Below are 25,558 nucleotides of genomic sequence, written 5' to 3' on the forward strand. Positions count from 1 at the left end.
TCCTCAAGATGGGTGGTGACCATGGTGGCCATTTAGAAGTCGGCCATCTTGGATACAAGTTTTGTTTTTTCAATAGGAAGAGGGCCATGTGACACATGAAACTAATGTCACAAGAAAAACAATGGTGTGCTTGGTTTCAATGTAACTTTATTCTTTCATGAGTTATTTACAAGTTTCTCTTTCTTCACAGCCATTAACATGTCGAAGAGGTTAACACGTGAGGAGCGGATCGAAATTGTGTTGATATCTGGTGAACGCTGTAACCGGGTCATTGCAGCAGATTTCAATGCAACACACCCTACGAGACCACCCATCTCCCATGCTACAGTTAGCAAACTGCTTGCTAAGTTTCATGAAACTGGTTCAGTGTTGGATTTGCCAAAATGTGGATGCAACAAAACTGTCACTAATGAAGAAACATCAGTGGCTGTCCTAGCTTCATTCAGCAAGAGCCCACAGCGTAGCACTCGCCGCATGTCACTGGAGAGTGGCATTAGTCGAACATCCCTTCGGCGGATATTAGCTACTCACAAATGGCACCCTTACAAACTCCAGCTACTGCAGCATCTCAACGAGGATGACCCAGATCGGCACACAGAATTTGCAGAATTGGCAAAACAAAAATTGGAACATGACCCTCAGTTCACGCAGAAGATTTCGTTCAGTGATGAGGCAAACTTTTATGTGGATGGTGAAGTTAACAAACAAAACCACCGCTCTTGGTCTGACACTAACCCACACTGGATGGATCCCTCCAAGACTGTTGGAACAGCAAAAGTGATGGTTTGGTGTGGTATATGCGGTACAACGATAGTGGGCACTGTAACTGCAGCTTTATTGAACATAAACATTCTTTATAGTTAGAAAACAATATGGAAGCATTTGCTTTTTAAACAATTAAAATTTTAATGTTTCTGCCAAGCAAGCATCTATAAAAACATGAACATCTATTGTTACTCGTGGTTTTTCTTGCCAATCGGTTGCAGCAGATGGCTGCACCTCCCTGACCTGGCTCTGCTGGTTCTACTAGCTCTGCTTTCCTGCTGAAAGGGAATTCGTCCTTGTGATTGTTGAAATATGCTTGCTCATAGTGTGTTATTGGATTGTTGGGGTTTTCTCAAAAAATGTAGGATCTTAAGGAACCTTAAGTATAAAGCACCTTGAGGTGACCATTCTTGCCAATTGGCACATTCCAAACAGGGATGAGTTGATATGGGACTGACTGAATTATCTGCAGTCTTGTAATTCAATTTGATTTAAATAACTTGTATGAGACAACAGCTTTTAATTCAACATCCTTTTTTTTAACAATTTAATTTTACATACAAAAGATAGTATATTCAAGAAAAACCTAGTGCATTATAAAATGGGAATAGTCGCCAATTATGTCATATTCTTTTGGCTGGTTCTTTTAGGATCACCGAAGCGGATCACCAACCTTCAAATCACCCTAACCCTAGCATCCTCTTCTGTCACACAACCTTCTGCATGTCTAATCTTCTCTGTGGTCATCCTTTTTTCATCCTATCTGACAGCCCCATCTTCAAAATCTTTTGTCCAATGTATCTGGTATCCCACCTCTGCATATATACAAATAATCACAGCTATGTCTAACTAACTTTGCCTCAAAACTAATGAACTTGAGTTGTCCCCCTGATATATGAATTTCAAATCCTGTCCATCCTGATCATTCATGATGAAAACTTTAACTTCAGTACACTGCCCATTGCTTTGAATGGTGGAGTAGAGGTGTTTAAACGTGTCCACCTTCAGTACCTCTGCCCCTTGCTGCTTCAGTGTTACACCTGTCTCCCTCTCGATCACACATGTATTCTCTCTACATTACAATTATTTTGTCTACACAGCCATCATCCAGTCTGTCCTGTGTGTCTGGTTCCACTCAGCCACAAAGCAGGACACTCCCAGAAAAACTCTTTCAACTGCTGCCTTCAGGCGGGCACTACAGTGTTGTTTGCCAAAACCAGCTACCACAGAAACAGTTTATTCCCCAGGCTGTCACTCTGATGAACACTGTGAAATGACCCACTGTTATATCATTCAGGTCATATAAACATATGCAGTTTTGCACTCATTGTTTGTATAGTTTCTCAAGACCTATCTATTATATACCACTGTTTTGGTGTGCTCATACATGTTGTGTATCACTGTCACATGTGTTTTTGCCCCTCCTGATAGTCCTTACACATCACTCTTGTTATTGAACATTTGTACACTTCTCCATTCCTCAGGCATCCCATGATTAAAAGAATCCACTGCTCTCTCTCTCAGACATCCCTATACCTACACAGATACATCAATTCAACCAGCTGCCTTTCTAATGATTAAGAAAATTACTAATCCTGAAAATGTAGCTTATCATTATATTATAAAATTTGCTTGCCAACTATTAACTCATGTGTTCATAATAATATTTTAATTCTTTTTTTATTTATATAGTGCCAAACCACAACAACAGTCACCACAAGGTGTCTTATATTATAAAGTAAAGATCCTACAACATTAGAGAGAAAACCCCAACAATCAGTGGACTCTCTATGAGCAAGCAATTGGCAACAGCAGAAAGGAAAACTCAGTTTTAACAGAAAGAAACTCCTGGCAGAACCAGGCTCTGGCAGAACCAGGCCCAGGGAGGGGCAGCCACATGCTGTGACCAGTTGTGGAAGAGAGTGGAAGAGAGTCATATTTTAAAAATAAACTAATGATTCAATGCATAGTTTAAAAATAACTAATGGTTAAAAGCCTTCAGTTAATCCAAAATGCTGCATCAAGAGTACTGACAGGAACTAGAAAGAGAGAGTCTGTTTCTCCAGTATTGGCTTCCCTTCTTTGGCTTCCTGTTAAATCCAGAATTTAATTCAAAATCCTGCTCCTCACATACCAGGTCTTAAATAATCAGGCCCCATCTTATCTTAATGACCTTGTAGTATCATATCACCCTATTAGAGCACTTCGCTCTCGCACTGCAGGCTTACTTGTTGTTCCTAAAGTATTTAAAAGTAGAATGGGAGGGAGAGCCTTCAGTTTTCAGGCCCCTCTTCTGTGGAACCAGCTTCCTGTTTGGATTCAGGAGACAGACACTATCTCTACTTTTAAGATTAGGCTTAAAACTTTCCTTTTCGCTAAAGCATATAGTTAGGGCTGGACCAGGTGACCCTGAATCCTCCCTTAGTTATGCTGCAATAGACGTAGGCTGCCGGGGGATTCCCATGATGCATTAAGTTTTTCCTTTCCAGTCACCTTTCTCACTCATTATGTGTTAATAGACTTCTCTGCATTGAATTATACCTGTTATTAATCTCTGTCTCTCGTCCATAGCATGTCTTTATCCTGTCTTCTTTCTCTCACCCCAACCAATCACAGCAGATGGCCGCCCCTCCTGAGCCTGAAGTACTCAATTGGGACAATGTGGTGCTATGAGGTCTTTAAGATAAGATGGGGCCTGATGAGTCAAGACCTTGTATGTAAAGAGAAGGATTTCAAATTGGATTCTGGATTTAACAGAGCCAGTAAAGAGAAGCTCATATAGGATAAATATGGTTTCTGTTTCTAGTGCCTATTAGCACTGTTGCTACAGCATTCTTGATCAACTGAAGGCTCTTTAGGGAGGTTTTAGACTTGATAATAACAAATTACAATTGTCCAGCCTAGAAGTGATAAATGTCCATTTTTTTCAGCAACACTCTGAGACGGGATGTTTCTAATTGTATGGCCTATAGTGTAACATCAGTTTTATCTAAATTTAGAAGCAGTAAACTAGTGGTCATCCCAGCTTTTATGTCTTTATGACATTCCAGCAGTTTAACTAATTGCTGCTGTTCATCAGGCTTCAATGATAAATAAAGTGAAGATTAAACTGCATTACAGTGAAAGTGTATGCAATGCATTCTAATAAGGACAGCAAGGAAAATGTAATTAGAATTGGTCCATATGTAACCTTGGTGTGCAAAGAAGATTCCACATTTACATTTAAAAATCGGGATCTATTAGATAGATATGATTGCAATCACTGCAGTGCAGTTCCTTTAATACCTACAGAACTGACTAATCTCTGTAGTAAAATATTATATTCAAGAGTTACAAATCTTGCACTGAGTTCTAGCAGGATAAGCAAAGACACTAGTCTAGTGTCAGAGGCCATAAGAAGATCATTTGTAACCTAATACGGTTTATGTACTATGACGAATTCGGACTGAACTGCTCAAATTATGCAATATATAAAATATAAAATAAAATATAAATATAAAATATGCATATTTTTAAGTGCGAGTAGTTTTGAACATGGATATTGGACATAGTAGAATATGGAGTAATGCTTCTGGACTCTAGGCGGCAGCATCAAAATTGGGGTCAACTGGTCTACGGGAAACGGAAATGAAGAAGAAGGGTGAGAAGGCGGAGAGAGGAACCATTTTTATCGTCGCTTTATCTTTGATAAAGTCGCGGGGTAATGCAGTTAGTTGTGTGTATGCATGCTAAAATTTAAGCTGTATTTTTTTATATTTGCTTTTAAAGTAGCTTGTTGGTAGACGTGAAGCAGAGTCTTTTCTTAGTAGCGAAATACTTATTAGCTAACGGGCTAAAGAAGCAGCTGAAATCGGTAGCATTTTTATCGCCATTTTGCGCATTCAGTAGCTCCCTACTTTTGGCAGCAGAAAGGTAATGCCAAAGTAATGTGTGGCTGTTTATTTCAGGATACAGCGTTCCCTTTTGTTTCAGGGTTTATGCTCATTTTAAGTTAAATGTATGGTCTTTCTTTCGTTTTGGGTAGCAGACCTCGGAGCATGGCGGAGGCCGACCGACCAGGGAAGCTCTTCATCGGCGGACTGAATACGGAGACCACCGAAAAGGCCTTGGAGCAGTACTTCAGCAAATATGGCAGGATTGTGGAAGGTGGGAATGGAACCCCTTTTGGCCATATCATGTTCAGTGCATATCCTGGATAAAGTAGTTATAAAATTGCTCAGTGTTTGCTGTTTGGCGCCTTTATTCTGGCAAATGGGTGGTAGCGAAATACTGGAAGAAATTTTTACCCATCTGTGTGTATATTTAAGTTTACTGTTACAGCGTAGGGAAATCCGAATAGCCCCCTTTTTAATACACTAACTTTGCAGTTTTACCATCTTCTACGTTATCCACATAGTTTGTGACATTTTTTCCACTTAATTTAAAAGAAAGCCTGTTCTTCCAAACTCTAATATATAATACTGTATTTACTGTAAATGGCCGTATAGTCTTGCTGAAGGAAATAAGAAAACCTATGAACCATGAAAGGGACACAAAGAAACCGAAAATAGTCACTTTCGATTATGGGGTGTCATAGAAGTGTGCCCTTATTTAAATTAAACTGTTAAAATGAGTCACTTTTGTATTTAACTTGGCTAATTGAAAAACACAAGCTCACTTCTGATCATCAATTCCTTTATTTCAGTTCTTTTGATGAAGGATCGTGAAACAAACAAATCAAGAGGCTTTGCATTTGTAACTTTTGAAAGTCCTGCTGATGCAAAGGATGCAGCACGCGAAATGAATGGAAAGGTAAGTGATGACTCAAATTGGCTGTAATAAAAATAAAAAAGAATCAGCTAAAAAAATATGATTTATACTTGTAACTCTTCTACCAGTCACTTGATGGCAAGCCTATCAAGGTTGAGCAAGCTACAAAACCTCAGTTTGAGAGTGCTGGCAGGCGCGGACCTCCACCCATGCACTCTCGCAGTCGCGGGCCACCCAGAGGTCCTCGTGGTTCAAGGGGAGGTCCTGGTGGAATGAGAGGCCCCCCATCAAGAGGTAATTTATTTAGTTATTTTTTTTTAGGTCTGCTCAGTTTGTAAATTGGAAGAATCTGTGTAATGATATAATAATCTCTGGATGGATTTTTGTTGCAGCTTTTGAATGTAGTATGTTAATATGTGCATTTCTTGTTTGTTTAAAAGACTACTATGATTCAGGAAGTGTAGAACCCTTCTTTAAAGGGATGTCATCCAGAGGCCCCCCTCCAATGAAACGAGGGCCCCCTATTCGAAATGGAGGTCCCCCACCCAAGAGGTCTGCCCCATCTGGTCCCATGAGCAGACGTAAGTGCTTGTACTCTGCAATATTTAAATGCAGGAAGTGATGTGGAAGAAATTACCCCAAAAAAAGTTAATTGTACAGATTTTAGTCTTTAGATATAATTTAGTATCTAGTTTCTGTTTCTCTTGCAAGTAACTAGATGGGATACTTCTGTCTCATGGCAATTTGGTGATTAATCTTATCAGTTTCTCATTATGTGTTCCAGCTCCCATGTCAAGGGACAGAGATCCCTATGGTCCACCTCCACCTCGCAGAGACTCGATGATGTCCAGAAGGGATGATTATCCATCACCCAGAGATGACCATTACAGCTCAAAAGACAGGTTGGTATTTTCGTAATACACACTAGTGTGAATATATGTGGCAAACCTCAAGATTGATATACTGTAACATGCTTATAGTTGCTGTTACTTAGAGCTATTGTGGTCATCTTTTATATTTGAATTTTCTGTTTAAAAAGTCCACGTATTTAACACAAATTTATGCTCAGGAAACAGTATTGAGGTGTATTGTAATGTTTCACAGCTACTCCAGTCGGGATTACTCCAGAGATTCTAGGGACTATGGGCCACCTTCCAGAGATTATTCCTATAGAGAATATTCTAATTCCACTTCCCGCGATGACTACGGCTCAATGTCAAGAGGATACGGGTATGAGCCTGGATTGATACAAAAAGTAAAAACCTGAGGTCAGATCTCCCTTGGTTGTTAAGTGACTTTTGCTTTTTGCAGTGACCGTGATGGTTATGGAGGAGGCAGGGAACCAAGAAGCTATATGGACCGTCCTAGTGGTGGCTCCTACCGAGACTCATATGATGGTTACGGTAAGACATAACTCCATGAGTGAAATGACAATGTGTAATCGCTGTGGCACAAAGAAGAAGTGCGCAAATATTCAACCAAACCTGCCTTGTCCTATCACAAGATACTGCAGTTTTTTCGCATCCTCAGAGGAAACCACATGGTAATTTATTTTTTTTTCTTTCCCTGACCTACAATCCAAGTTGTATATTTTCATACTACTAGCAATATTTTACCATTGGCATCTCCACTGAAAAACAAAAGTGTCTACATACCAAAGTCTGCATTGCCCCTGCATTCATCAGGAGAATATGAGTTTGGCAATATCATGTGTATGTGATGCACCTCAAAGTTTTTGCAACCATAAGGAACCTCAAAAATCCTTGGAAACATCCGTTGCCCGTTATGTGTTGTCCAGCAAAGTACTCCCTCAAGGAGTAATCTTCAAAAACCATCAAGACAACTGAAAACCTCACCCTAACCTACACTTGGATCTCTAAATGGAAAAATGGCTACTCAAATCAAAGGCATGCTGAAATGGGTACCACTACCTATTTGTTCTGTGCTTGGATATATTACTGCGCATATCAACAAAATATCCATGTTAAGTATTAAAAGGGTGGAACATTTTAAATATGCCATCCATTAAGTTTTATTTATTTTTGTCACAGAATGAATTCTATTGGCAAAAAAAAAATAGCACTTGACCGTGCAAAGAAAAATGTATAAATTGAACTTTGCCAATTACCTGAACCATTGACCCTGCAGGTAACTCTCGCAGCGCCCCACCTTCAAGGGGCCCCCCACCATCCTATGGTGGGAGCAGTGGAAGCAGTCGTTATGATGACTATGGCAGCAGTTCCCGGGATGGCTATGGCAGTCGTGACAGTTACCCCAACAGTCGGAGTGACCCATATCCACCTAGCCGTGGTGAGCGAATGGGCAGACAGGATAGGGGCCCAGCTCCCCCTGCCGAGAGAGGCTACCCTCCTCGTGACTCGTACAACAGCTCAAGTCGTGGAGGGCCACGTGGTGGCCGTGGTGGCAGTCGAGTCGATAGAGGAATGGCTCGCAGCAGATACTGAACTGGACTTGGAAATGTCATTAAACCAAACGTTAGTCTCCATGCACACTTAAAACGTGTTTTGGAGCAAGGACAAACTAGCCATGTCTAAATTTGTGGAATCTGAAGCTTAGTTTTGAACTGTATCTTGACTTTCCCAATTTTTTTTTTTTCTTTTATGTGTAAAAGTTTTTTCTCTCTCTTGCTTATGTCAGTACAGTTACCAAGTGAGTGTTAGTTTTTTGTACTTTCAGTGCTGTTGAAATCTGCAATGCCCTATAAGTATGGCTTTCCTACTCTAATAAAGGTTTTAGTTGTACCATAACTTTTTCTCATCGATTTTTCAACAACAGACCGTAACAAATGTTACGTAACAACATGATCTCCTTAAAAAGGTCCTCTGTAAAACTTAGGTGAGTCTGCTAAATATTGGAGTGAGATGCGTTCATTCTTGCCACAAATGTACTTCCAACTGGACGCTACTGTTTTCAAGGTTAGGCAAATGTTACTGTCAAAATGTTCCAATGTAGTTCCTTGGAAATGGATTCATCACCCTAGAGCCATTTGATGGCATGCAACGACCAAATGCAACTCGACTGATAGTCAACAGCTGGTAAGCAAAGCAAAACTCTTTGTTTCTCATCTGTAAATGAGTTTCTCATTGTCCTGTATTGCACTCTCCAGTCAAAGGGCGATATTCAAGGAAACTTGGCTTCAAGGGACAAAAGGAAAAAAGGAAGTCGACTGAAATGAACCTTTTCGTTGTAGTCCATTTTCGTCACTCAAAATTGTCAAAAGTGCAGCAACATGCCAAGAAGTTTCTTCCCTTTTCACCCGTGAATGCTTTTAACACCCATTTTACCAACTGAGCCCCAAGGCTCCTTTTTGCCCAACCAGTCATCCAACATCAGTAAAATGATTGGCAACCGTGCATTTTTACATGATGGGGTAATATTTAGTAATTTTTTTCCTCTATAAACACCTCAAAGCAATCTTTAAATTAAAGACTTGGTATCAAAATCATTTCCTTGAGCATGCCAATTCAAACAATGGAGACCGTTGGAAGAGCACCATCGTCCTAACTGCCAAACCGGAAAACAATGAAACGAATGTACAGTTGGACCAAGGACAACAATATAATTTTCAGTTACCTCATAATACATGATTAAGAAAAAAGCACCATACTAATATGATGTTCTCATTGCAGGATGAACATTGCTTCAAGGCAATTGCCCTTTCAACATATCTGGATGTCTTCAAGTTGCTGGACTAGTTGAGCTACAGTGCATCCGCATAACCATGTCTAACAGACTAGTAAGTCTTTATCTACCTGTACACAATTAAGATGGGATGGACAACTTTTACTGCTGAGACATTTTACAGCAATTTTGCCCCAAATGATGAACACAATGTGTTTATTTAAAATCCACGTGAGCCTGTCAGCATTACTAATGATGTAAAGTAAAATCTTCAATAATTGACTACAGTGGGCATTATGATTATTTGAATACCTTTTTGTATTTTCTGCATGTTAGATATGTTTGCTTTACTTATTTTCTGTAACTTATTAATGTAAAATGGGAATTTAGAGAATCCTAGAAAATAGTTATGCAGGGCACTTTGATACCAACCTGTGTTTTTGAAAATGGTTTGATATGCCAAAAGACTTTAGTTTATTTTTAAGATGTTAGGAGGAAAATAATTTGAGATATTAAATATACTTAGTTCTGTACAAAACATTTGAACCTTTTTTGTATGAGGTGCTATGAGGAAGTTCCTCAGTTTGGCCCACTAAATGCAACAAACAAAACTAAGTTGGTTGAGTCCTGTTGTGACTCTGTACTATTTTCTTTTTAGATTACTTCCTGAAAGTCCTGTTATGGCTGCTGTGTATATTATTGTGTGTGTATAATTTGTAAAAAATAATCTGAAATTGCGCAAAAAAACACCCAAGTTTGTTGGACAAATGATATTGTTGTTAAATTTAACTTTTGATGTCTTTTGCTGTCTTTCAGATGCTGGCACAGCTTTCTGTTCAGAGGTCGGGCTGAATCTTCGTATTGAGCAACGCATTGAAAGTGGGAGAAATGTACAGCCATCAAATGAACTTTGTACTGTTTTCAATAAAAACTTTGAAGAGGTTTTCCGTTTGCTGTTTTGTTGTCCTGAAATTTAAGATTTTGGCCATGACATGATTAAACTTTAAAAATTTTTTTAGCCGAGACAATCATTATCTGCAAATATCACATTTTCCCCATATAAGGCTTCCTGCGGCAGATGACCCATTTTCCATATTTGAAAAAAATTTGACCCAATTATGAAGTTATTACTCTTTATTATATTAGACTTAAATAGTTGCCTCTTCTGAGTTATCAGTATGCAATTTGCATATATCGGTCATGTTTTCTGAGCCTTGCTGCATTTCAGTATGCAATATGATTGCCCTCTACTCGCATGTGCTACTTTGCAGAGGGGGAAGACGGGAAAAAAACTATTGTTGAGGTGCCTATTTGCCAGTAGGGGTGATCATCAGTTTTGCGTGTAGAAACACAGCGTCGGCCCCCCCTCCGCCTCTTTTTTTTTTTTTTTTTTAACTTCTAGCAGAAGTGCGGATGTGAGTTGCATATTGATACGGAACAGGACGCCAGCTTTTTTCTTTTTTAAATTAAAAGCAATGCAGGCTTAGGCAATGGTCATTTCGTGGAGCTATGAATCCAGAGGAGCAGACTGTAACGTGGTTGATATCATTAGGAGTGCTTAGCTCGCCTAAAAAGAACATAGCGGATCCGGAGGAGTTTTTGAAAACCTCGCTCAAGGATGGAGTCGTCCTGTGCAAGCTCTCGGAGCGCCTCGTACCTGGCTTTACTCCCAAGGTGAGTTATTGATTTAAGCTAACTCGAGTCAACAAATGCCAAAAGATCCGTCGACGGTGAAAAGAAGGGAGGGGTTTGATGAAAGTGATACCGACGAGAACTTCTCCCTCCAGCAGGCCTTTGCGATTTTGTAGCTCACTGAACTCGAACCATGAAGTTTGAACAGCCGTCTGTGACCGTTTTGCGCGATAGGTGTCGCGTCAAAAACGACAACAACAGTTAGAGAGTTTCAGACTTGTGAATACACGATATGGTTTCCTGTGAAGCGACAGAAATGTTCCGCATTCTTGAGACGTGCGAGTCAGTGTGGACACCCACCAAAACAGGGCAAATTGAGTAGCAAGTGTGCGCTAAACATTGCACATAGGCCGTACTGTACAGAACAAACGGAGAGGTTCGCCAAACTGTTTGACTCCTTTTTTTAAAGGTGATAAATTTGACCACAACTTGTGTTCACTGTTTTAGATGGCAAAGTTGATAGTGATAAATAACAGTTGCAAAGACAGTTCGTCACTTCCTCCTGAGCGGCTGCTCTTCCCGGTGCGACCTCCCCTTTGAAAAAAAAAAAGAAAAGAAAAAAAAGCGCAAAGCGGCGACGACGTGAGCCCGAAACAAAATCGGAAGTAGTAACTTCTCCCTTGTATGGCAGACGGATCACCCTAGTTTTACATACATTCTCCGTGGCAGTACTACATTGGTCTCACAGGAACTGTTAGAAGTTTGCTTAAAAAAATACAAACGTCAGCTTTTTTTTTTCGTCGGTGGGGATTTTATTTTGAAACTGTAAAATGAGCGGAAGTTGCTTGAGTAAGGCTACTTTGACGGCGGTTTTGTGGTGGTAATGGTTATATATGCATGAAGGAGACGCAGGAAGAATCTACAGTTATTTTCTTAACTTTAGGTTGCCACATTCGGATTGCGGCATCTCTCTTACTTACTGCGGGGCTCAGTGTGTACTGAAGTGATTTGTAGCTTTAGCCGTGAGCGTTTGATAAGTGTGTCAGATGCCTCTTTGACATACTAAGCCGAGGTATGTGTTTATATATTTATTTCGTGTACTCAGTATTGCCAGGACCCGAGAACTGAAGCAGACTGCATTTCCAACATCAAGGAGTTTTTAAAAGGATGCTCGTCCTTGAAAGTGGAGGTAAGTTATCTCAATGTGTGGTCTGTCAAGTTTTATATTCAGAGGCATGTTTTGTTGAAATACACTGACCTCACTCTGTCGTTATCTCCTGTCTACTGCAAGATGTGAACACACTCTTGCTTGTGTTGTGGTCTGCTTACCCTGCTGGCATATGCTTTCCCCTCACGTCCATGTGGAGTGAGCCATATAAACAGACATGCTGTCACTCACTCTCACTAATCAGTCAGGAAGTGAAGTGCTGGCTCGCATGACTTCACTGTCTGTTTTCAAACTGGTGCAACTTAGTTTTGAACAGCATTTACTTCCTTGTTAATAAATTTTCTCCTGCATGCACTCGTGACTTAATGGTTAGTTTTGCTGCAGGTCAAAAATCCCCAAAGCGGTGCTGTTTCGCTCAGTGCATTCCCTAATATTGAAAAGTGGTGTATCATTTCCAGATGTTGGGAGGTTACTCTGTCTCTGTACCAGCCTGTTTGTTACCACCACACTGGACCTTAATGTCTCTTCCAGCTTTAAAAATAATATTTTTTGGTCTGGAATTACAACGCTTGGTTTCTTTAAAACGGCCAATTGAGTCAGCAAGGCTGGCTGACTGCAAAGTCAAGTGGTTCAGTAGGTCTGCCCAGCTGGCTTGTTATGTCTGGGAGGTCCCCTTTGCTTTTATCCACCAACTGTGCCCTAGCCCATAATTAGACCTTTTGCAGCCAGCCAGTAGCTCATGGGCAGAAGTTTTTGGAGAGGCGCTATTAAATGTAGCAGCCCGGGGATGTCTGTGTGGCATTATGGCAAACCTCGCCCATCCTTTGGTCAGTGATGTGATCATGTTAAGAGAACTTTTCATCCCTTTTTGCTATAGCTTATAATGCCTGTTTTGTCCTGTGACTGGAGAAAGCAGTAATTCTGCTTTCACTTCTGCTCCGAGATGCAGAAAGAGGAAGCATCAATTACTGTTGGGGCTCTCCAATATTTGTTCTGCGTTATTAACTCTATGTGAAGATTTATTTGCTCTGATTTTTACGCTCCTAAATACATTTTCACTGAAACTACTGACCCCTGCCAAAACTTTTGTGAATGCTGGCAAAAGTTATCGTGATGACCAACGGGTTGTTTTGCTTTTGGTGATGTAAAGCCAGTATTTGTAAAGGTAATGTTATGTGCCAGCTTTTTTTTTCCCCTTATCTTTTATATTTCAACTTGTAGCGCAAGTCTTGTTAGTTACATCGACCCTAAGGCTCGTCCCACATTAAGCGATGTAATGATCACACTTAAAGATGTTGTACACGACTCATAATGCAGGTTATACTACTCAAACCCTATATTTAAGATGTTTTATTTAAAATGTGAAACCTTATCCACTGGAGGAAAGAAGATAGCTGCCTGAGACCGACCGAGCAGCAGTGTGCGAGTGAGCATCTGTGTGTGCCTGCAACGCTGCCTGTTTTATTACAAACCGCTAAGACACAGAATATGGGTCACACTCAACATGTCCGTTTTTGTCTGTCTTGTTAGAGGCTTATTCAAATCCATGTGTGCATTTCATTATGTGTGTCTCTTTCCATTGTTTGTGCAATAACCTGGAGTGAGTGTCTCTGTCTCTCTAGCTGTGGATGTATGCACTAAAAAAGCATTCCTACTCAGATCTATTTAATCAGAGGGGGAAGGGGAAAAAAAAAAGATCTAATTTTGACCTTTTGAAATTTTCCATCCAGGTGTTTGAACCAGAGTGGTTATACACTGGTGACAATTTTGGCAAGGTCCTAAATACTTTGCTGGCAGTCAACTTTGCAACACAAGGTAAGAATTTACCTTCTTTCTGATCTTGAATGTTGGAGATTGTTAATGTTTCGTCCTCACTATTCGTCTACATAAATTCTTCTAATGTTATGAAAAGAAAGAATTAGATGCTTTTTCGGTATACTCTATTGTCACTTGATTTAAATAATTCCTATAATAATGGAGCTGAGATAATGAAGCGAAAGAACGTGTAGCTTTATATTAAAAGTAGTCAGGTAAGATGTCTTGTATGTGTCCTGATGAGACTGGTGTTCTTCTGCCTTAATTTACCAGTTGTATCCACGGAGCCCTTCGATAGTATGATTGGTTGTAGTATAGGTGGGCAGCTGGCGTGACAGTTTGTGTTTGTGTCACGCTGCGTGCCATATTTACTCATGTGAATCCTTGGCCTAATACACCCCCCAAAAAACACCCTGCTCTCTTTTTTTTCTCTGTTTTCTTATGTAACTGAGTATTGTAGTGTTGCTTTCGGACACGCATGCATCCTTTCCTCAAGTGCATTTCTTCAGTAAGGACACAGCACAAAGTAGTGCGCATTGCAGCATTCCTACAGCAATTTGGGGCTAATTACTTTACTCAGGAGTCCCTGTTTGGGGCGACTGACGAGTTAATAGCAGTCTCGCTTCAGTATCCGGCTAACAGCTGTCGGAGAACCTTAGAATTATTCAGTCAGCAACTTTTAGAACAAGTCTGCCACCTCTATATGCTTTGTTACACATGTCATTGAGAACATGCGTGTGTTAATGTCCGGTCTTTTTTTGTTTGAAATGTGTCTGAGCTGATACATTCAAATACAGTTCACACAACTGCACCATCATCAACTTTTGGGCCATTTCCTTCAACTTCATTTGGCTTATTTGATTTTGTTCTCTGTGAATTGATGTGAATTTGCCGTCTGTAATTTGTTATATCAAGTTATTTAGCATAGTGGTTTGAGGACATACATACACAGTGATGAAAAAATTGTTCACTCGAGAAAGCCACTTTCTTTTCTCCATTGTGTTACAAAGATGTTTTTCTACTTAAGTCGTTCCCTTTACTTCTCAGCGCCAGCAGCTTGAGGACATGTTGTGTCCTATTCAGCTTTTTCCAGTCCCCAAAGACCCTCATCCTTATTCTCAGCTACAGTTCGATGATTGTTCAGGACAGAGGCATTCAGCCTGCACTAGCTAGATTATCTTGTCAGTTAGTTCATGAACAAAGTCGGTACATTGTGCTGCCAATTTGCTGCCCTGTGATGTAGATGCATGTTTTTTTTTACCGTTAAGTTTTGGACTCGTTGTGGCTTCATCGTGGTCCATCGAGAATGCTGTTCCACGCAGTCATGAATGTTGCATTGTCCTTACAAAAACAAGGTGGTTTAAGGATATGAAGGTTTTTTGAAATCATTTATTTTCTGATACTTTCAGACGAGGTAATTTTACATCAGTTGTTACAAAGTATCTTTTGGCAAAAAAATAAAAATTTTGAGGCGATCCTTGATTTCATAGTTGACATTAGGTTCAAAAAGGGGTCATGTGGGGATTATAACCACCTAAGGCAGATGTTACTTGGACATCATCGTTGTTCCCAGTGATGAAGCGATGCCGGTGTCTCAGAATTACAGAATATTTTAGGAATAGAGGCTCCTGGCCCAACTTCACCTACTTCCGCAGTGCAGAAAAGATCACACATGCTGAACAGGTCGGAGCTTGAGCAGTACTTGTTGTGTCAAGAACAACTTTTTTTTTGTTTGGCTGACTCTTTTAGGCTTTTGGCCTTGATCACATTATTGTTCACCTGGAAAAATCAGATGCTTTGTTCATTTCTCGTGACCATCTCCAACCCCTACCTTCCTTTGGTGCAATATTAACACTTTCAAGGAGTTTCTTTTTGGACGACCAGAGTCTTGAATGCACTTAAACGAAAGCAGGATGCATGCCACTGTGTAAAATGTGGCACAGAAGCGTCTCTCAGAGCTCAGATGTAATTGATATGCAAATGTTTTACAGGCTAGCTATGCCCAGCAGCTGTTCTTCCATCTTTGCATTTGAGCTTGACTTGAAGTTGATTGTTTAGTTGATATTGAATACAAGTGGCCCTCTGTATTATTGCTTTACGTCCTCTTCTGAGGTCAGCTCCTGTCGTTCGTGTTCCTGTGCCCAGAGTTTGTGTTTGTTTAGATTAACTGCTTTGAATATTGTATGCATACTGAAGTAACAGTGGCAGCCACAGAGCCTAGCTGACAGACGGGCTTGTTAGGCTTCTCTGTGTGTGACGAGTGGCATGCAGACTCCACGAGCCCCACCTGCCACTGCCTTCAGTGCCATTTTCCTCATATTTCTTAGGCTTTAGTGTGTGGCACCCGGACATATTTGCATATGGAAAATAATAATGAATCTGTAGCCTTTTCCCTTCAAAAGATGTTATGCAGTTTGCGTAAAAAGCGTCACATTTTCTTCCTGCTAGTGAAAGTGCACTTAATCGCTTGCCGGTTTTATAGCCTCAAAGCTGAACTCTTTATTTGATCTGAATTTGAGGTTACAAAGGCTAAATAGTCCCCTCACTTTATTTTTCATTCTTCTCTGATTTTTTTCCTAAAGGATTAGATGGTGGATTTGGCTAGCATCCAGTTGGCATTTGATAGGCAGTCTTCAGTAAGTGTTTCTGCTTGTTAGCTTAGAAGAGGTTTGCAGTACCACCATGTGTCACTTTTCGAGTCAATACTGACAACAAAATTGATACCTCGCTCAGCCCATTTCTAGAGCTGCAGTCGTGCTGTGGGACAACTGGCAGCTACTGACCCTAAATCACAGTTCCTCTGCTGCAGTGGCTCAGCGATGACAGCCTAGAGGGGTTCGGTGTCAGCAACATAAACTTGAGCTTGATTTTCAATTCAAGCAGACATATTTGCTGGACTGAATGCCCACTTTGATATACGTACATTTGTTGTTGTTTTTTTAAGTTGCTTTGTGATTTTTCAGCTGCTTGATCTTTTTTTGGAACAATGTGTCAGTTTTGGCTAAATCACATTATTCTGTGAGAGACTCTAAATTAGTGGACCGTGTGTGTTCAATGTCCTGGGGCTGCACAAAGCGATGGGCCATGCTCTTGAATTGTCATCAGGCTGACAGCCCGTGGAAGTATGTGTACCTGCATGAACTGTGTGCACGAGAGAGTCATAATTTTAAACATAAAGGTAACTGACGTATGAGGCTTTGTATTTCCTGTGTGTGTGCTTGCAGATTGTGCTGCTGAGAGATGTCCTCAGTCCGGTACCCCCTCTCCTAGTCAGGCGTCTTCACACACGCTGTCTTCTGCCAAATCCAAAGGCTCTCTGCGGAGACAATCCAAATCAGTGGTACAGTCTCACTTTTTTTAATCTGTTATTTATACAAATATATTGTTTGCAGTAGGGATGCAACGATACCAATTTTTTCAAACCGATACGATACCGATAATTGGATCTGAGTACTTGCCGATACAGAGTACAAAAAACGATACTTCTACCACACACACACACACACACACACAAATACAATGAATTGGAAGACAGGTTTTATTATATTCCGTGCCGATAAAAAATAAAATCTTAATAAAAATGACCACAAAAATTTTTCAAGTGAAAAATAAGCACTTCTGTTAAATTATTGCAGTGTCTCCACATTGTAATTTTACAGAATATCACTGAACTATTGGGCACTGTCTCGAGCTTTCAGAATAATAAATAAACACTTCTGTTTGGAATAAAATAAATACAAATTAGGTTTGAGAATAAAATAAACTTTTAAATTATTGCAGAGTGTCCATAATGTAAACAAACAAACAAAATAATTATTATTAAATAAATAATAAAATATAAAAAATTATAAAATAAATAATAAATAAAATAATAATTGGCCCCCTAGTGGCCAATCTAAAAAACTACAACAAAAATGACCAGCCACCCTCTGACGAATGAAATAAGTTAGTATCGGTTCATGGTATCGGTTAACTTTTACGAGTATGAGTACACACACATTTTACAGTATTGGTATCGGTGCATCCCTAGTTTGCAGCTCATATAGTGGATGTTTAGCACAGATGAGCTGCACCCATCATACTTAAGAAATAATTACATAAAGAGAGAAAATAAAGATGGTGTGGAAATTTCCATGTAGATATTTGTCCATTTGTTTTGCATTATTTAGTTAGGTGGTTACTTTAAAAATGTTGTTTTGAAAAAAAAAAAAAGTATTAGTAGTATTCTCATTTTCCATTTCTCTGCCCACATTTGTGGTTGGATTGTACTATTACCTCCTGGCGAAATAACCTCCTGCCAGACACAGTCACAGTCAGCAAGCGTGTTATGTATGAAGCACATCTTGACCAGTCAGTCGCAGAGGAGGGGTGTGGGGACAGGCACGCTCATAAAGGTATTTGAAGGCTTGTAACTGGTTTAAACTAACTGCAAGCAACATCGCTACATCGGCGTGTGAGTTTAGTCTGAGTGTATATTTTTTATCAATGCCTACCATGAAGTGTAGATGATTGTATTGGCAGATGTACTTGATTCATTCTGTGGCTGTGTGGCTGTGTTCTTGGCTGCCAATGGTACAATTTTACCAATAATCACAAAACGCAGAAATATAAAATTAGAGCCGTAGATTTCTTGATTTAATTTTTTTAAGACAAATTTTGAAATAACAACTGAATTGTTTGAAAACAAACCAGCCATTTGTCAGGTACCTGAAACGTATAATCGAAACCTGCCGATGCATTTGGATGTGTTGCTTTCGGGCTGTGACGACCTTTCTCAACAGGAAATGTCTGAGAACGGTGGAGGTGGGCAGCTGATGGTAAAGGCTCGCTTCAACTTCAAGCAGAACAACGAGGATGAGCTGTCATTCAATAAAGGTGAAGTGATCCTTGTGACACGCCAGGAGGAGGGAGGATGGTGGGAGGGCACGCTCAACGGCAAAACGGGCTGGTTTCCAAGTAACTACGTCCGTGAGATCAAACCCTGTGGTGAGTTTCGCTGCTCTGTCTGGACCGTGAAGTTGCGGTTTCCAGAGATGTAGCCGTATAATGGTGTTATGAGTCTTTTGGGACAAAATGCAATTTTGTAATTTGCATTTAGTGCTGTGTTACACTTCCTTGCTGTAGACTGCTGTCACCTTCTTTTTCGTTGCCAGTCTTCCCATTCTGCTAAACTAAACTAAAGTTAGCATTAACATTTACTTAGACTCAAAGATAAATTGATTCATATGTTAACTATCAGAACATTTTACACAAATATCTTGTGCTAAAATAATAACGAGAAATGAAATGTTATATCTTCTGCTTTGGCACTTTTCTGGCCACTCAGCACTATAGTGCAGGAACAGAAGTTGAGATTATGACCATATTTGGCGTATCTGAAAGTGTCCTGATGGTATTGTATTGGCATTGTTATTTTTCTTTTTTCAGAAACAACGTGATAGAATAGCGCAGTTCCACAAAAGCTGACAATATACACCACAAAGTATTTGATATGATTTGCATCTTAGAATAAATATAGATATACGAGGGAGAAAAAAAATCTGTCTTGGAAGTTAGACAAAGAGGTTGTAGTTTATGTATTTAAGTATTTAATGGCAACTGCTTTTTTTAATAGGACGTATATAATTATTTCCCCCTTCTTCCCCCCAAAATATATAAATGCATTTAATGTCTTTTTTGATGGTTATAATCAAGTATTTCTATGAAGCTTAAAAATCCTTATTGCTTTTCTCTCTATAGAAAAACCATTGTCACCTAAAGGAACTCAGCTGACTAAGAACTACTACAGTGTGGTAAGTAGGAGCTATGCAGGACAATGAGTTCGTTTTCTTTGTAAGACTTTGGTTAAAAGGTATTTTATGCAGAGCTTATCTTAATATTTGGGAATAGTAAATGTTGTATCTTAGATGTTTAATGGAGTTAAAAGTCAGAATGTACATTTTCTTGGTGCTGACGGATGTTAATCATTGTCATGATCCAAGCAGCCAGGAACACACAGGCACAAATGTAATCTTCAAAAAAATGGGTTTTATTATACCCCCAAAAAGGACAAGATGATTACAAAAATTCAAAATAACAAAAATAAAGCTTTTAAGAACCAAGTGGGCCCATAAAAGAGGTTAACTTAACAGAACGCTACTCAAACGTCACGTAACAAAAACATAACTCAACAAACTGACCTGCCCAAATGAGAAACAGCTCCAGTTATATAGCAAATGAATAAACCATTATATACACCAAAGGTGAAAACTAAAGAGATAACAGCTAACCATCATTCATTCAAGAAGAACCCCATCCCCCCTGCATGATCACAATAGATGGTCCAGTCCACTTTATTGGCTTCTGCATTTAAACCAGCTCCACCCTCAGCCTCCTCTTTCAGCCAAAACAGGAAGGACTGGAGCGGAGGTCAGGTAACTCAGAAAGAGCAGAAATATAATTAATATAACATATACCCATATAAAATAACAAACAATGCAAATAAAGTCTATGCCACCATTTGGGCTATAGCTTAGTGCTGTCATGCATTACAGGTAAACTCAAAATATCAAATTAGTTAACTTATGATCACAGAAGCTTTAAAGAATAACGTAAACATAAGACAAAAGACCAAATGAATATTACCTAAGTATCTCAATTGTGTGGTTGCATGCAGCCATCACAATCATTGATCGAAAGTGATTTACTTCACCAGAATAAATTAAGATCTGGAAGGTTGTGGGATTCAGCTTCAACTTTGTGCGTTTTTTTTTTAATACTGCCAGTCAGACTTTCTTTAGGTTTTAGTTTTAGTTTTTTAATATTTGTGTCGTTGATTTTGTTTGTGTGTGTGTGATGTTAAATATTCTGCTCACTGTGCTGCTTCCCCAGGTGGTACAGGACATCTTAGATCACGAGCGAGAGTTTCTCAAAGAATTACAAACCGTGTTGAACTGTTACCTACGACCCCTGCAATCCAGTGACAAGTAAGGGCAATAAAGCAGCAGATGTGACAGGATCGTGATAGGATAAAAAGCTGCATGCATTTATTACAACTGTGCTTAATGTGAGAAATGTTTACATGCGTGCCAGTATTTTTGAATTTGTCGAAATTGCAGTGAATTCTAAAATAACTTCTGCGTTTAGGCTCAGCGGTGCAGACAGTGCTACCTTGTGTGGAAATCTGGAGGATATCAATAGCTTCCAGCAGGGACTTTGTTTGGCTTTGGAGGAATGTACTAAGTAAGTAATTCTGGATGCAGACGTGTGAAAAAGTCTTTCATTGGTTACATTTAACTACTTTTACACCACTCTTAGTAAAGAGCAACATTTGGACCACAATGGACCCTACTCCTGTGATTGTTCTGTAAAACATTACTAGTTTTAAGTTTCATCACATTCCTTACGCTGCACAAATTCTATACTTGTTCTCCAAAACGAACTGTACTTGATAATATTTTTGCAATCACTTCCTTCCTCCCAGACATCTCTTCCCATTTCTTTCTTTCTAGTACAAATATCATCTTGAAACTGAGCTGATAAAGTGTTTGAAATGGGTCAGCTACTTATTGCGCACACATATTTGAAAAATTCCTTTTGATTTGTTTATGCACTGGTGGTGAAGAAGTTTTAGAGCCGCATAGATTGTGCAGTCCAAACACCTCTGAAATATTTCTAATGAAATAAGTTGGGCTTAATGCTTTAATCTTATATTTACAGACTTAAACCACCTCTAATTTGTTTATAATTTACTGCGAAAACGGAAGATGGAGGTGGTGATACACTGAAATGTGGGAAGTAGTCTTTAGGAATAGTTCTCCAGGCTTCTTGAAGGAGATTCGAGGCTCTTCTTTGGATGTTGCTCTATAAAGAGGACAGAAAAGATGACAGCTGGCGATGCATTTGGGGTAATGCTCAAAGAGTGAAGCTAAACCATGGCCGAGCGTCCGCCATGATTTACATATGGCTCTGGACACTCACTGTTGTGTCTTTCCTTTGTAAATAAGGACAATTTCAACCAAAAGTTTCAAATTTGGATTCCTTCAGACCTGTTGTCACTGATTTTCAGTTCAGTTCTTGTGGAATTTGGTATACCTCAGACTAGGGCTGGGCGATATGGCCTAAAATTCATATCGCGATATGATTTGAAGCATATGCGGTAACGATATATATCACCATATATTCTTTTCTTCTGTATAAGCTATTTTCCACACTATAAGGCACACTTAAAATCCTTTAATTTCCTCAAAAATTGAGAGTGTGCCTTATGTATGAATTCTGGTTGTGCTTACTGACCTCGAACCGATTGGGGCGTGCAGAAATCTGTTAAAAAATGTTTTAGTGCAACTTTGGTAAGCCGCACTGCATGATGGATTGTCAGAGCATTACGGCTGCCGTAGTGAGGAGCTTCGCGGAGTAATCTGGGTCCAAAACTCCGTCCATTTCAGGTACCAAAGTCAAACGAACACTAAGAGTTAAAAGAGATTCTTTCATCTTTAATTAAATCATCAGCGTTGCTGCTTTATCAGGTGTAACAATTAAGTTTAACATCCAGGCATCCATGAAAACAGAATTTATTAAATTTAACTGAGTTAGAAGTTCGCAGGAAGTTAGCTCGCTAGTTTACACCTAAACATTTCATACCATGTTCTGACTGAGAGATTTTTGAAACTAATTCAAACGTACCACTTCCAACATAAATGAAGACAGAAAACTAAACAGCAGTGGCGTTTGCAGGGTTACTGAAGTTGGACTACCTGGTATATAATGTTGTGCTACGTGATTGCTAGCGACACAGCTATGTTAGCATAACATTAGCACAGTGAAGCTGGAGGATGAACGCTAACTTTTTTTCCACTCGATAAAAGTCATTAATGAATCAATGTTACGGAAGTGGAGGAAGCGCAGTTTTTGGCTTTTCCCATATTTCAAAAGTGCTTCATCTCTTTGCTATGACTGTCGCCTGGCATAATTTGCAGATGATAATAGTTTTAGCCGCTGCCATACTTTCGACCAAAGGCGCAGCTTGATGACATCATCAACATGCGCTATCGCGATAGAGCGGTATAGTCAAAATCTCTATCGTTGTCCAAATTTATATCGTTTCTATCGCCCACCCCTACCTCAGACTTTTCTGCTCGTTTCCCTTTCTTAAAAATTGCTTCTTGATAGCCACTCTTCTCAACTGAAGGTCCAGGTGTATCTCCCAGATGTTGTCAAGTCTTTGTCGGATTTTTTCCCCTGTTTCTTAAGGACATGGTTTTCAGATTCAGCTCATGTTCTGTAGACGTTTGTGTGTGGTTTTTCTTTTCTTTTTTTTTTAAACACTTCTTTTGTCATTCAAAAGTACAATTTCCTCTAATTTCATAAGGACACACTGTACACTATGCTGAGATATACCAAGTTTTCAGCTAATACTGTAGCTCTTTGGGAATTGCCTTGTTGTTGTAAAAATGCTATTTTATGTGTATCAACTCCATCATCTTTGGGATTTTTCATAGATTCAGCAAGAAACTAGAACAAGTGAAGTGTGCTTGCGACAGGCTGCTAGTCGATAAAATAGCATTTTAACTTGTTATTTACCAAGCTGTCTGTGTTGTAGAGACGGTGCTGGTTCAATCCTTGAGTTAGTTGCCTCTGAGTGAAAAAACAGCCAGTGTCCAAAGAAACACTTTGATATAATTTCTGAAAGCCTGGAGAGCTATTGCTAAAATTAAACAAAATTAGGGAAAAAAAACAGATGCTCACTTCTTTTATTTTATTTATTGTGCCATCTTTTGTTTCTGTCTCTCTTTTCTTTAACATCGATCCTCCTTTCCCCCCCGCTCTTTTCACCTCTCTGACTTTGGCTCTGTTTCTCTGACTTTGCAGGGTCCCAGAGGGACAGCAGCGAGTGGCGGCCTGCTATCTAAACCTAATGTGTCAGATCAAGGCTTTGTACCTGGCTTACTGTTCCAGCCACCCTTCAGCTGTCTGCATCCTCACCGACCACAGGTCAGCCCCCCTGCACACAAAACACCAGAGTCAGCCATGTAGACACATGCCAGAGAGAAGTCTCGCCTTTTCATTTCAAAGCGAAAAGAAACCAGTGGTGCAGATTTGTAACCAATCCTCTCCATTGATTGAATTTTGATTATTTTAGCTAAATATTGTATTGCATTTTTAATAAATGTTAGTCGCATTCCTTAGACAATAATATATCCCATGAAACCTCATTTAAAAAGCCAAAAGTTGACCTAAAGGTGAATGAAATACTTTCCTGGGGAAAACTAAACAAATTTCTGCAGGTGACAGTTGTTTTTATTTCTTTTGCCTTTTTTCTTTAAGTACTGCACAGTTTGACATCTCCAAGGCCCAGCAAATTATTTAGTTTTTGCAGTCAAAGAAGGGAATATTCTAGGTTTAATATAATCTGTCATTGTTTGGATATGAATGCTGTACTGTCTTAAACTGACCTTTGAAGTGCACTCTAAAGTTGAAGTTTGATACAGTAAAGCTCCTTCACCTCTTTTTTCCATATGGGTTAATATGATATGGGAGAAAAGAATATGTGGCTGGTTTATGTTTAATTTCTGAGGGCACTGCGCACCATTTTAATGATCTCATGTCGTTTTACTTTGAACCACAAGGTGTCAGTAAAGGTAAAGAAGTGTTTGTGTCAAACATGCGTGTTGTGTCCTGATGTTTTCGGAAGTTCAGTTGCTACTAAAATGCATTATTCTTATTGAGTAAGGGCTTCTCTTATGTGTTTAGTAATAATAATGAAAGTTCCATGATGCTGTTTAAACAGCACCGCCTTGGGTGATGTTAAGGCGTCTAGTCTATTTCTGCACTGCGAGCTGAAGATTAAGTTGAATTACACACAGGAAGTCAACTGTTGACAGGATACTGTGTATAGCGTTGTGGTTATGGGGACAGGCGCACAGAGCGCGTTTCACAGTAAGCACATTTGCATTTCAGTTGCAGGAGCCTTTTTTGTCACATTCTCATTTACCCTTTTGTACCAGTTAGTGCTGCTGCAGATTTATGTTTTGGATCGTGGAAACTCATGAATGACGATCTCGTCAAACCACGTTTGAAGCGATCATGTTGCAGCTAACGGCGTAGATTTGACCTGATTTGCACCGTCTGTGAAATATTTGACCATCAAAGACGGTGCATGTGAAAATCTCACATGCACCACAAATGTGATACACTTGGGTTACTGTTTTTCTGCAGTGCGATTGGCTTGGTTTGCTGTAACAAATAAAGGGCAGTGTGCGGTAACATGTTGTTACTTTTGATTTCATCAATATACCATCACAAAACATGAACATAATACAAATATTACATTTTTAAAAAAATCTAAATATATGATGACTACTACAGCTCAAACAATTGTTGTAGCATGTAGAAACCTGTTACCAGGCAAAAATATAGCTTAAATTTTATTGATATTTATTTCTTTATTTAAGTAAACAGGAAGAGGTGCTGTTGTCCGAGGTTGTCGTTTGCATTTCCAATCGAGTTGCTGATCTCGTTAACAACTGAATAGCGTGACAATTAATATACTCAAAGCTTATCACATGGTGTTGTTTTATGAGGACACTCCTATTGTTTCCACTCTTTAGTGTCGATTTCTGAACTCTGTCGAGTCATTTGTCACTTTAATGAAACATGGATGTATTTGTGTTAAAATGACTAATTCTTTGAGCTTTTCTGCACACTTTGTTTCATTTTACTGGTGGGACAGTTCTGTGAAAGTGAGAGCTTTTGATAATGCGGTTAATGTGTGTTGTATATGGTAACGTTGTGTTATTAAAAATACAA

The 25,558-nt window shown here is 39.4% G+C and overlaps 2 protein-coding genes across 5 annotated transcripts in view; both read left to right on the forward strand.

The window, feature by feature from the left end:
• Positions 1-4,396: 4,396 nt before the first annotated feature.
• Positions 4,397-10,098, forward strand: rbmx (RNA binding motif protein X-linked). 3 transcript variants are annotated; one of them, XM_085179137.1, is made up of 10 exons: positions 4,397-4,677; positions 4,793-4,911; positions 5,450-5,556; positions 5,643-5,808; positions 5,955-6,095; positions 6,299-6,416; positions 6,619-6,744; positions 6,826-6,917; positions 7,663-9,271; positions 9,973-10,098. In XM_085179137.1, exons 2-9 carry the CDS (start codon positions 4,803-4,805, stop codon positions 7,977-7,979), a joined length of 1,176 nt encoding a protein of 391 aa, XP_085035263.1. In that variant the 5' UTR covers positions 4,397-4,677; positions 4,793-4,802; the 3' UTR covers positions 7,980-9,271; positions 9,973-10,098. The 3 variants fall into 3 exon arrangements, with proteins under 3 accessions (XP_085035263.1, XP_085035245.1, XP_085035256.1); XM_085179119.1 differs by having other exon boundaries at positions 4,398-4,677; positions 4,790-4,911; XM_085179130.1 differs by having other exon boundaries at positions 4,398-4,676; positions 4,785-4,911.
• A 108-nt stretch (positions 10,099-10,206) lies between these two features.
• Positions 10,207-25,558, forward strand: part of arhgef6 (Rac/Cdc42 guanine nucleotide exchange factor (GEF) 6) — a 30,530-nt gene continuing 15,178 nt past the window's right edge. For both annotated transcript variants that reach the window (XM_085179097.1, XM_085179106.1), the window contains exons 1-9: positions 10,207-10,830; positions 11,894-11,977; positions 13,687-13,771; positions 16,996-17,111; positions 18,553-18,757; positions 19,511-19,563; positions 20,642-20,736; positions 20,897-20,992; positions 23,621-23,743. In XM_085179097.1, the coding sequence (XP_085035223.1) occupies positions 10,666-10,830; positions 11,894-11,977; positions 13,687-13,771; positions 16,996-17,111; positions 18,553-18,757; positions 19,511-19,563; positions 20,642-20,736; positions 20,897-20,992; positions 23,621-23,743 (1,022 nt within the window). In that variant the 5' untranslated portion in view covers positions 10,207-10,665. The remainder of the gene's footprint in view (positions 10,831-11,893; positions 11,978-13,686; positions 13,772-16,995; positions 17,112-18,552; positions 18,758-19,510; positions 19,564-20,641; positions 20,737-20,896; positions 20,993-23,620; positions 23,744-25,558) is intronic.

This window comes from Neolamprologus multifasciatus, chromosome 2 (genome assembly GCF_963576455.1).
Source record: "Neolamprologus multifasciatus chromosome 2, fNeoMul1.2, whole genome shotgun sequence".
NCBI lineage: Eukaryota > Metazoa > Chordata > Actinopteri > Cichliformes > Cichlidae > Neolamprologus > Neolamprologus multifasciatus.

Coding starts and splice junctions, on each gene's coding strand:
- rbmx (XM_085179137.1), top strand. CDS start 4,803: ATGGCGGAGGCCGACCGACCAGGGAAGCTCTTCATCGGCGGACTGAAT. Junction 5,557..5,642: donor CACGCGAAATGAATGGAAAG/GTAAGTGATGAC, acceptor CTCTTCTACCAG/TCACTTGATGGCAAGCCTAT. Junction 6,745..6,825: donor TCAATGTCAAGAGGATACGG/GTATGAGCCTGG, acceptor TGCTTTTTGCAG/TGACCGTGATGGTTATGGAG.